Here is a 12,567-nt window from a genome sequence, read left to right as displayed (position 1 = left end):
ACTTTTACTTAAGTTAGCTTTCCGGTTACACTTGGTAACTAAATGTTTCTGTTTAACGATAAATACTGGCCTCTCCAGTTTCCACTGTTATATGGAGGTGGAGTGGCGTCTGCTTGTGTTGGTGCCCTTTCTTTCTTCACTGTGTTATTTGATGATTATCTCTTCTAATATTTTTAAACTAATATAATCTCTCAAAATGTAGTAGATTTGCACGCATTAATAGCATGATTATGCTTGTACTTAGTAAGAATGAACTATTTCTCCCAATTATGTTCTTACTCAGCAAGATGTACGCTTTTTGTTTCCATTTTCTGAGACTCATTTGGAGCAGACAATTGAAGATGCTCCAAACCACAACCCATCAGCATAACTGATGAGTGTATGTACTTCTATCACCTGAGGAAACATAATTGGAGAGGAACGCTCAAGCTGACACATTGCATTGACACTCGTAACGAGCCCCGAGAGTTGTATAAGGGGGTAATCATTCCGCTCAACGGAGGATGTAGATCCCAAGAAGGGCATATAATGTAAGCAAGGAACCAAATGAATTCTGATGCACATGAGCGAATTTCCAACATGCACACACCCATAACAGATCGCATATTAGAAGATGTACTCGTACGTGTTACGTTCATTTGAAGTTCTCTTAGAAGGAAAGTGAAACCCAAGTCCCAGTACATCATTAGGCCAACTCCACTCAGGTAGAGAAAGGTGCATGAGCGCACATAAACTTTGAAAGAAGGTCAATCAAATGAGTACTAGCTACTTCTCTGACCTTGTTGTATCGAATAACAAGAATCGATCCCAACCAAGGAATGACATTTGGTGAGAACGTACGAGACTAGAGGACATTCATCAAATGCTGCATGTATTCTCATCCCAACTGGTGACCCAGTTTGCTCATTGCTTCAGGATAAGCTTTACCGCGCTTGCATGGTTGTGGAGGACTACCCAAAATAGCTCCCTGGACATCTAAGCAAGTTACCCCGAGAGCATGACGAGAGGGAGGAGAAGAAGAACCACAGCAGTAGGTACCGCACGAGACAGAAGAAGACCTCATTGACCATCTTTTTAACATACAACATAATTCTTGCACAATAAGGATTATATAGAAGAAAGCACCATGCAAGGAAACAAAGCGCATCATACACAGAGAGGAAACAAAGACATCCAAACAGACTCATCGACCTACTGAGAACGGTCAGTTTTTCCATTTACCCATAATTGTTTCATTTCCTCCCAAACTTTCTTTCATTGCTCCCCCAACTACGGGAGGAGAGATAACGTTATCGACACTTGAAATTTTACATGTGATAATATTCGAGCCGAGAGTCTTTCAGAAACAGCCCCTCCCCAGACCCCACTACTGGAATTTGGGGGGGAAGGATTGGTCATGATTAAAATGCATTCCACACCATAATAGAGCAGGGACCTTAACTCGATAGGACGGAAACTAGAACGAGTTTATTTTCTGCAACATTGCCAAAATTTTCATTCATCAACCCTACCCTGACAGACTTAGGGCTAACTTCCACAGTGCATCCCTTCCCCAACCCAGATAAACCATACATCCAGCATAAATTACCTATGGATAAAACTATCCACCAATAAACCCAATCAACAAATAAATGAATTACTATACAAGTACCTACCTATTAACATCAACAGACAAAACTGACTTAATGATTAACAGTTAATATGCTAAAACTTATCGTCTCAAAAGCTGAACTTCTGATAGCCACTGCGTAACCAAGAGCATCCTCTGCGTGAATTGCTGTTACTGTCGAATATATCATTCTCTCTAACTAGTCGCCATGAATGTTATCCAAATTGGAATAAAGTTAGGATCCAATTGTGAAAATGATGCCAACGCTGCCTATGAACTGTCTCTAACACTCTGTAACCTGACTTGTTCATGCGCTCTCAGAGCTTCCGATGTGAAGTTCTCCAAAGCCTTGAAAATTGGAAGTAAACCCCCCTGTAAACTACTAGAAGCTGCATCATGCACTAACTTAATGGCATCCTTGTGCTTTGTTCTCTCCTCCACTAATTTCTTTTTAAACATATCCAAGTCCACCTTTAGATCGTCCAAAGGTGAAATGCCTTTTTCGGATGGAACAATTATGTGACTTCCGTCGGACATTGCATCTTGCTCATGCTTCACGCTCCCTCTCTTACTCTGAAGCATGGTTAGCCGTTTCTTGTAGTCCTTTGAGAGATATTCTGCTTTGATCCTCTGCCTCTGCTCCTCATCTTGTCTTTCCCAAAGCTGCCTCAAACTTGTAGCGAAACTATTCATAGCAATTGCTACACGAGTTTCAGAAATTGCTTCCATTGCCTGACTCCAATCATTGCAAATTACAAAAACTGGAGGAGCTCCAAGACGGCCAGGAGAGAAAGGGACAGGTCCATCGGGGGTTTCTTCCAGATCATACTTAAGGCATCGTAGAAGCCACCCGTTTAAGGATTCTACATAGGATTTCTGGCTGCAAATCCAATCATTAAAGTGGCTACACCATGACGAAAGCTGCATCTCAAGTTCAAGAGTAGCTCTCACGCTTGAATCTCTTTGAAATCCAGTATTTGCTTTGAGAGCCCTTGTTTTACTCTCCATCACTGCTTGAAACTGCTTCTGATGACAACTGAGCATTGACCTCCACATTCTCACCAGCCTGCTTATTTACATACAGTATATCATCAGATCAGGCCTAAAGGTGCACCCACCAGCACGTAGATTGAGTGGAACAGGAAAACTTATGCAACTGCTATAAGTTAATGATGCATTAAGAATGCATGAGGGGTAACATTTACTTAAATTCTTGAGGCGAGAAATACAAAATAAAGCATAGATTACAATGCCAAGTTCATGTAGCATTACAATGCATGAGAAGTAAAAGTTCAGAATACTTCTTGAATGGAGGAACAAAAGTAAATAGTGCATTAGCATGCTTAGTTCATATACATTACAATGCATGACAAAATAAACATTCGCATTATATCTTAAAAGGAGAAAACAAGATTCATGCATTACAATGCTAAGTTCATGATGACAATCCATGACCAAGTAAAATGGTTCATGTTACTTCTTGAAGAGAGGAATACAAATAAATAACAGAATAGCAGCTCAAGATGTGGAAAGGAGAAATAAAAATAATACAAAGGAAATAAGAAGTGAAGCAACAAATACTGATCATAGATTATCCACTACAAATAATGAATCAAAATCCTACCGAACGAACTTAAATATTACGCAAATAAAAGCCTGCGAAACAAGCAAACATTCAATACTTTGTTTTCTAACTACTTTTTTCAACTGTAAGATACAAATTAAATTTCCTTGGTAAGAACGTTCCAATCCCCAAATAGAACTCTCCAAGATCTCGACAGTAACAATTGCTAAATACATAAGTTTACAAGACTTGCATTACATATATAACCATTTAAAAATAAGTAGTTTTGTAACAGCTGAATTAAAATACACCTACCAGATGCGGGCAGAAAAGAATTAAATACATCTATCCACTTGAGCTAACTACAGCTAAAATATAATTTCACACACTAAGGTGACGCAGTCAAGTCTTTTGGAAAAACTCAATATCTCAATCAACCTTCTTAACTTGCTGAACAGAGAAGTCCAAATTCATATCTACATTTTCAAAAGCTAACCATAATCAATCCACAAAGATTTCCAATATCATATAAAACCGCAAATGTTGACTAGTTAATATATGACCACTAAATTTGTTAACTACTTGTGAGCATTCAAACTAATCCATCCGGGACTGCAGCGTCATTTTAGGCATAGTAAGATATTAACATTAGGTCATTTGTCTCTTCTCTGGCCATGTCTGTTTCCCAACTTTCTGTCTCGCCAAACTAAAAGTGAAACATAATAAAAGGATGCAGAACCTTCTTCCAAAATCCTAATTTGATAGAAACAACTGCACCATATAATGTGGCAGGAAAAATGAACAGAAAATGTTCATGAATGAAGAAAGGATGAATGCGTTATATAAAAAGGTTGGAAAGAACTCAGCAAACAAATGCGATCATCTCGTTGGCAAGTCCATAGTAAGGAAAAAAGTGCAAACATACACCTGTTGCACTATCAGTAATCTTAAAGGGGAACAAAGTGATATAGAGGAAAGAATGAAACACAAGAATTAACGAAATAATTGAGTAGACCCATACCCGTGAATTAATTCTGCAACTTGGGGTTGCAATTCTTCATCCCTTAATTTGTGAATTCTGCGTGCAATTGCGTCAATTGCTTTTATACAGACGTTAAGTTTTGTTAGCAATCTTCTGATCGATGCCTGAGTAGCATCTATCTTGCTTGACTCAGCTCCTTGCTCGTCCAAGGTTCTCAGCCTTCTACAGTGCTTTTCATATACAAGCCGCAGTTTTTCTTCATCCTACATCAAACTAACCACTTCAATGAACACAAAGTCCAAAACAGCAATATCACTATGATAAAAATTCAACATGGGAAAGTAGATACAGGAATCTGCAATAGATGAGTCATTTGAATGTGTCACAGGCCATCAGATTAATAATGAAAACAAGAATGCCCTTAAAATATATGATGGTTTCATGAAGATTAAAGAGTATGAAGTCAGCAAAATATTTAACGGTAAGATTTTTCATAGAATTCTTATTTAATGGAAATAAATGGTCTTGTCTTTAAGCTATTAGAATTTGAAATCAATTAAAGAAGTTTAAGAATACTGAACACTGGAAATTCTGTGTAAACAACTAAGAAAAGAATATTGTTGAATAGTTGACAAATTCCAGACACTACTGGATGATGGGAACACCAAGTCCTACCAAGATATCATTTGATGGCTTTTCTTTCTACTTACCTTCACATGTAAGGATCTAATCCAACTATGATTATCTGCATTTGAGTGACTATACCTTTTAATGGAAGGCAATATTCTACTTCCTCTGTCCCATTTTATGTGACACAAATTCTTTTCTAGTCTGTCACAAAAGAATGATACTTTCTATAGTTAGAAATAATTTAACTTTAAAATACTCATTTTACCCTTAATGAGATGATTTATAGCCACGCAAATGTCTATGGCTTGTTTTAGATCACAAGTTTCAAATAGCTTTCTTTCTTTCTTAAACCCAGTTAAACACCATCACATAAAATGGGACGGAGAGGGTAATTTCTTGTCTTTGACTTGAATAAAGAAGTTTCAGTGTCAAAACATATATCATGGGCGTAAGCTGCTACAAATTCCAATTTCCTTACTTCAGTGAGCAAAGCATAAAGAACTCAAGACTTCTTTATTCATCTTCGACTTGAGCACTTTGAGATCTTGACATCATTATGCGATGATAAAGTTTTATATTGCCATTTCAGTTTATGCGCTCAATCTGATCACACATTGTATCTTCTATATTTCTAAACAAGGACACCAGCATTCATAAAACATGAGGTTTTTTTTATATTTTTTATGAGTAACATGAAATTTTTTCAATCCTTGCTTCCAGTTTGGAAGCAGATGTCTTACCCCACCACTCTTTTGCCCAAGGAACTAGATATTGTAATTAACCATCCAAACATCCCGATTCCTACTAAAATTTGATGACCGTATCTGGTTCATCAAATGTTCTTCTGACTCAAAGTTAAGAGAACACGTTACACTTATCAGTATAAAAACACAAGTTTAACCTAGGAACTAACTCATTGATCGCTTTCAGTCGGGCCAAGGATACAATTACCTGACCCAAAAGTGCAGTAATGATGATAAAATTTTTCAAAAGACCGGTCCCCTAAAGAATTGAAATCTAATATCCAATTGATGAGTCAATAGCTCCAAAAGCTAACTTTCAATGAATAAAAAACACTGCTTAAGCTTCAACCAACTATAGCAAAAGCTGAACAAGATATCAGTCAAACGGCTTTATTCATTAAGGAGAATACCAATTCACATGGCACATGAGAAATTCCATGTTTTCCACTTCTAGAGAATTCTACACATGAAAATATATAGACAAACGAATCTTTCAATAGCTCATCATATAGACATAAAAAAGATCTTAGTAGTTGTCTACCATTACCTTAACTTCCTTATATAGTTTCTTCTCCCATTCATATAGCTCGTCAAGGGTAGCTGACAGGTTACAGGGCTGCACAACATTGTCTTGGCCAACATCTCCAAAATAGGATTTCACCAATTTTCTTGTTTTGGTAGCCAGTCTAACTGACTTCAGTGTCACCGTATGCGATACCGACATGGACGGGACAATCAGGTATAAAATCCTGGATACAAGCTCTGAGCACAAAAATCAGGGGAGTAAGAAGGATGTCATCATGTTTGTTTATCAAGAAAGTCGAGATAACATGCAAATCACAAATAAAGGCAAACAAGCGACTATTGATCAGAGAAAATTCTCCGATTGGATGCATTTACGGCGTTCGCTATGCTTACTGGAACAATTCTATTTCTAACTTATTGCCATCTCTGTTTTTCACAATTTAATTAAAAAACTACTAATAGCTAGGGAAACATTCATAAAAATTCACATTGAGATGGCGAACAAGTGCAACAATGACAAACTAGTTGCAACTTACATTGAGATGCGGTATATTTAATATGTTCCCATCTCATAAATAATGATTAACACAGTCGCGTTCTAAAAACTAGCAGCAAATTGTTAAGCAGTAACAATCTAAATTCTAAAATGACACTAATGCCATGAGTGGGCTGTCGGTTACTCCGGGGAGAAAGTTTTCAAGTTAGTGAAGATTTATGGAAAAGGGTCATATTTGTCCCTTTACTCTCGAAAATAAGTTATATGTACCCTCCGTTTCAGTTTCAGAGTAAAACTACCCCTACCATTACACTTTTGGATCATATTTTCCCCTTACCCGTTAAGTGGCTTGATGCCTTGATCCCATCTTAAAAAAGGCATGTGGCTGGTCCTGATTGGATAAAAAAGACTCTCCCGCTAAACTTAATTTTCTTCTTAATCTTTTCTCTTTTATTTTTTCCTTTTCTCATTAATTTCTGTTATTTCCTTCTCTCCATCCTGGTCTTCTTCCCTACAAGTCCAGAAGAGAAGGCCCAACTTCATGAAAATCAATAACAAAAATCTACATACTACCACCACCTTAAAATTATCACAATTTTCTAGCTTTCTTTAAACCCTATATTTTTCCCTTTCCGTTTATATCTATTTTGAGCTCGTTTTTTCTGATAAGAGTTTCATAGAATGGAGGAAATTAGATTAGCCGTAAGGAGGTGGTCGGTCATTAAAATGGTGAAAGTTGCTAACTTCATCACCAATGTAGCAGTTGTCTTTAATTTTTGATGCTAAGCTATGGAACTTTGACAGAGAAAAGTGGAATAAAGGGAATGAGGAAGAAAAAGAAAACAAGTAACTGAAAGTTTGTAGTAATTCTTGAGAGAGAATAGGAATGAGGTAAATGGAGTTTGCTCTGAAGTTAAATGCTGGAAAATGTGTGGTGGTTAATGGGGGAGTAAGGGTATTACCGGGTGTTACGGAAGAGGGAGGAAGGTGACGAAGGTGACGAAGGTGGAGTGAAGAGGATTGGATTTTGGTTCACCAATTGGAAGACCAATAAAGCAGATCCTGGAACAGACTTTGAAGGTGCAAACAATGGGGATGCTGGTAATGCCAAATAAGGAGGAATGTCGAAAACCATTAGCTGGGCATCAATCAAGAGGCCTACTGGTTACTGCATAATTAGAAGCATGAAATGCATACACAAAAAGAGTGGAGAAACAGGGAAGAGAATGCAAAAAATGAAGATGAGGAAGAGAACAAGAGAAAGTTGAACTGGAATTATGCAAGAAAAGTATACTCATGGGAGAGAAATCCGGCAGCCTTCATTACGATCAGAATAGCGTTCTGTTACCAGAACTTCTTCCAAAGTGGGGGAATGAGTTTAAATTTAGTTTAAATTTTTTTTTTTGGATGGGTGGGTTATTATTACGAGTCGAGTGGGATTTAATTAGAAATGGGGCAGATCCTTTTTATCCAATCAGGGTTGGCCACGTGTCTTCTTTTAAGATGGGACCAAATCATGTAACGGGTGGAGGGCAAATATGATCCAAAAGTATAACGGTAGGTGTAGTTATACTAAGAAACTGAAATGGAGGTAGATATAACTTATTTTCGATAGTAAAGGAGTAAATATGGCCCTTTTCCAGAAGATTTAAGTAGATTAAGAAACGGGCAGAAAAAGAAGTCTAAATGAGCTGAACTAAGCTTTTCTTTTCTTCTTTTTCCCATCGACAAAGAGCTGAACTAAGCTTACACTCGTTAAACTATAATTAGTATAACTTATGAACATAACAAAGTAAAAAAGAACCAGATAGACAAAGTAGAAACTTAGAAGAACCCCAGAATCACTGAATCAAGAGAAACATTGGCAGTACCATACCTTTAACAAGGCTAGGCTGGTAAGGAAGCTTCCCAACCTCAAGCATCAGAGCAACTTCCCTTCCATTACTGGAAGCAATCTCAAATTCATCTCTAATTTCAGCCACAACCTCATGAAGATCCCTGGTGCCATGAGCATGTGATGTGGTCAAGCTACTTGACTTGGGTGATTCGATCTCGTTCTTTGACATTTCATCAACCTCAAAAGTCACTCCTTTCTTCTTCAAATGCACATCTTCTGGGCTTCTTGACACGAGCGTTTCAAAATAGCTCTTTTCCTCTGTGATATCAATTGACCCTGTGCCACCACTACTGTGTGATGGTTCTGCACTCGAAAGGTGAGAACCTGAATCGTACATTGTTGATATCGTCTTTGTCCTGCCACTACTACCCTCAAATTTTACTCCCCTCGAACTTGATGAGCCCTCCACATTATGTAATGACGAGTCTGGTTTTGAACTGCCCACACTACCGTGCCCTGCTACACCCCTTAAATCAACTCCATGAGGCATTGGTGGCATTGATTTCCTACCACTGTCACTACTTCTTGACGAATTCGCCTCCCCAGAACGCCTTGTCCTTGACTCATTACTCAAATTCTTTCCTTTATGGTACTCCTTATACATCTCTGTCTCAGTTTCTTCTTCTAAATCAGGAATGCCCTCTCTCTCCCTCACTTCAGTCGAATTAGGACTACTACCTACTGATGCAGAACCGTGTTTTTCATGTGAGAAGTAACCCAAATAGCCATTATCATAAGGATCAAACGGATTGATAGAGTCCCAAAGAGAAGCCTTTGGAGAAGGAGGTGGCGGTGGCTCCTTTGGAGGACTTGGCTTCTTCCCTTGATTACTCTGACTTCCCCTTTCACCCATTGGAGGAGCCATTGTGTATCCAAAAAACCCACCATTTTCATTAGGGTAGCTCCAATACGAATTGGAATACCCAGTAGACGATGCTGGATCTGCTTCGTGAACCACTGTGTTCATCACAGGGGAAGATCTCTTCATGTAGTAAGCATACATGTTTGGATTTCCACCACCAAATTGCTGTCCTTGTCCTTGACCTCCTTCCCAAGAAGGAGCCTGAAATTGTTGGTTCATTCCATAAAATGGATCCCAAAATCCTTGTGGTGGTGGAGGAACCTCATGATTCATCATCACACCATATGGCTCATGATTCATCATCTCATATGGCATGCCCCCATATGGCTGTTGCGGGTATGAGGACGTTGATGGCTCCCCTTCTTCCACCATATGATGATGATGATAACGACCATGACCCACATCACCATGCTCATGTACATTCCTATGACCCCTTCGACCCTCATCATCATGCTCATGTACATTCCTATGACCCTTTCGAGGCTCATCATCTTCATGTACACTCCTATGACCCTTATTACTATGACCCTTATTACTATGACCCTTATGTTGCAGATGCAAATGCTCAACGTCGTCGTCGTCAGATGAATCTGATGACAAATGCAAGTGAGAATGGTCATGCTCATGCTCATCTTCGTCGTGAAAATCCGAAACAGAACTATCCGTAGAAACCGAAATTGAAGATCCAGAAGATTTATTATGCTTATGATGAATGTTTCCACTAGCATTACTTCTATTGCTGCTAATTTTGCTTTCACCAGGCAAAATTAAGGAAGGGGAAGAAGGAGTTGAAAGAGACGAAGAAGAAGAGCCAACAATGAGCTCTTCATCAACAAACTTCCGAAGCGCTTCACCAACATCCTTAAGGGAGTGAAAATAAGAAATATGTGCAGCGGCGAGGGCATAACGGTAACTAGCAGCAGCTTTGATCAGTTCCTTCCTCTCTCTACAACGAATCACTAGTTCTGTATCTACTGATTTAGACTCATTGCACCCCATCTCCTCAAAATAAAAAACGAAAACAGTAGCCAAACAGTCCTTAAGCCATACAGTAGCTCCTATAATTATTACCGATATTTTCACTGTAATTGTTGTGTGTATGTCTCCACCGCCTCCGGTCATCTCTTTACCTGTTTGCAGAATTGCATTGTGAAAAGGAAAGAAAAACAAAAACGCAGAAATCCCAAATCCCAAGTGAAAAAGGAATTCAATGAGTTTATATTTGGCAAGTAGTAGTAAATGTAAAAGAAGGGAAAAATCTGACCTTTGAAATAGAGGGGAATGAATCTGGACCGCCCATACGAGTGGGGGCAACAAGTATCAATGTATCTCTGGAGAGATCTATCGAAGTTTGTGGGAAAATTGTTTGTTTTTATTTATGTGCGCCTAAAATAAAATTTATTTAATTGCGGGAGTTAATAAATGGAAGAAGAACATGTATTGAGATTTGTGATTGTTCGTTGAGATATGTGTTTTTTGACAGTAAACAAAGATAGAGAAGAAGAAGAAGAACAGAAAAAGAGAAGACGAGTATTGAATTCAAATATTGAATTCTTTGTCCTAACTCTCTTCCTACCTTGTTATTAGTGTAATTTGTTTTCTCGGTGCTACTTTGGATTTGTCTGAAAAAAAATAAGGGGAAAAAGGACAGAAGGGTTTATGGATGGGGCCCGAGGAGAGTAGGGGGGGCGGGGGAGTTGAAGAAGGGGGAAGGTTTGATGGTGGGAAAAATAGTGTCAGAATTTGCAGAAGAAAGATCGTGGGTAGTGACACTACCTAATTATTAATACTTGTTGGGTACCATTGTGTTGTGTTAAAAAAGGTTTATGCTTTTTCCTTTCTTGTTTCCTTTTTTTTTTCGGGACATGACCAAGAAATTTTGGCCATGAATTTTTTTTTTTTTTTTTGAAATTTTTTATTTTTTTTCGAAATTAATGTTTGGCTATAAAAATTTTAATTTTGTACTTAAAGATGAATTTTGAAATTTTTCGTAAATTTAAAAAACTTTTGATAACTATTTTTTAAAATTTTCACTCACAAATTCAAAAACAACACAAATTTATATTTATGTCCAAACACAACTCTAATTTTCAAATACCATTTTCAATCGAATTTTTTTTCGCTTTTTTCGTTACAGTTCTTATGTCCAAACACCCACTAAATCATTAAATATTTACTAGTTCTTATGTCCAAACACCCACTAAATCATTAAATATTTACTCATATGGTATTTACACCAAATCAAATCTTTACATTAATTAAGTAATTTAATAAAAAAATATGAAAATATTAACTTGCCATAGTTGAGTAATTTAACAAGATGGAAATATGGATTTGTTATGATTTCATGAAAAAGATATATATTCAATACATATATCAGCATTTATTAATTCGTGTAAACATTCAATATGAATAAATTTTTACCGAATAAATAAGTTTCATAAGTTTGGTAAGCTTTAGCGATATAACTATAGTAACGGTGTCAAATTCTATTATATCAAATTAAAGCTTCGAATCTCTTCTGAGATTATTCTCAAGTTATCATCTCTTAATTTTTGTTTATTTTTAAATAGTAAAAGATGATTCCCAGTCATCTGAATTTATTATAACACCTTTAGATATTAAAAAAATTGACATTATTTGCTAGTATTATTATTTTATGTGACTTTAAACTTATGAAGAATTTTAAAATGGGTTATACTTATTCGAATTTTAGACTTTGACATATTCCGACAAGCTAATATTTAATAAGTAAGTTGATATTTTGCCATGGCTAGTTATGTGATACACATATTTAGGCTGAGTCAAACTATACCTAACCAAGTGAAACAGATTAAGGCAAAATATTTATTTGCATATGGTGTTGCAATCAAACCAAGTAATTTAACCTTAAGTTTTAAAAATTAATTTAAACACCAAATATGGGCGAAATATCAAACTTTCCCCCATGTTTGGTGTTTGAAGGTAGTTTGATCTTTCGCTCATGTTTGGTGTTTAAATTAATTTACAGATAATACATAAATTAATCTTAACTTTCAGTTCTTACATAATTAAAACCTCTACAAGTTAAATTTGTGTATTATCTGTAAATGAGAAAAGTAGTTGCATTGATTAATTAGCAAAAAAATAGTAAAAGAAAATATTAAATGGCACGGTCTCTCAATCGCTAAAAAATAAACAAATAAACAAAAGCATCATGATGTTTCTATTTGCTCCTTTATTGATGGCTTTTTACTTTGAGCTTCAGTCTATGGCATTT

The 12,567-nt window shown here is 36.8% G+C and overlaps 1 protein-coding gene across 1 annotated transcript; it reads right to left on the bottom strand.

Moving 5' to 3' along the window:
* Window positions 1-1,447: 1,447 nt before the first annotated feature.
* On the bottom strand, window positions 1,448-11,050 carry LOC104247029 (uncharacterized). The gene is made up of 5 exons (XM_009802960.2): window positions 10,573-11,050; window positions 8,426-10,438; window positions 6,076-6,290; window positions 4,195-4,418; window positions 1,448-2,675 (listed from the first exon to the last, which is right to left on the bottom strand). The coding sequence occupies exons 2-5, from the start codon at window positions 10,428-10,430 to the stop codon at window positions 1,880-1,882; spliced, it is 3,240 nt and encodes a 1,079-aa protein (XP_009801262.1). The 5' UTR covers window positions 10,431-10,438; window positions 10,573-11,050; the 3' UTR covers window positions 1,448-1,879.
* Between the last annotated feature and the right edge of the window lie 1,517 nt (window positions 11,051-12,567).

Source organism: Nicotiana sylvestris, chromosome 6 (genome assembly GCF_000393655.2).
Source record: "Nicotiana sylvestris chromosome 6, ASM39365v2, whole genome shotgun sequence".
Classification (NCBI taxonomy): Eukaryota; Viridiplantae; Streptophyta; class Magnoliopsida; order Solanales; family Solanaceae; genus Nicotiana; species Nicotiana sylvestris.
The sequence above is the reverse complement of the archived record's forward strand: the minus strand, read 5'-3'. Positions and strand labels throughout refer to the sequence as shown.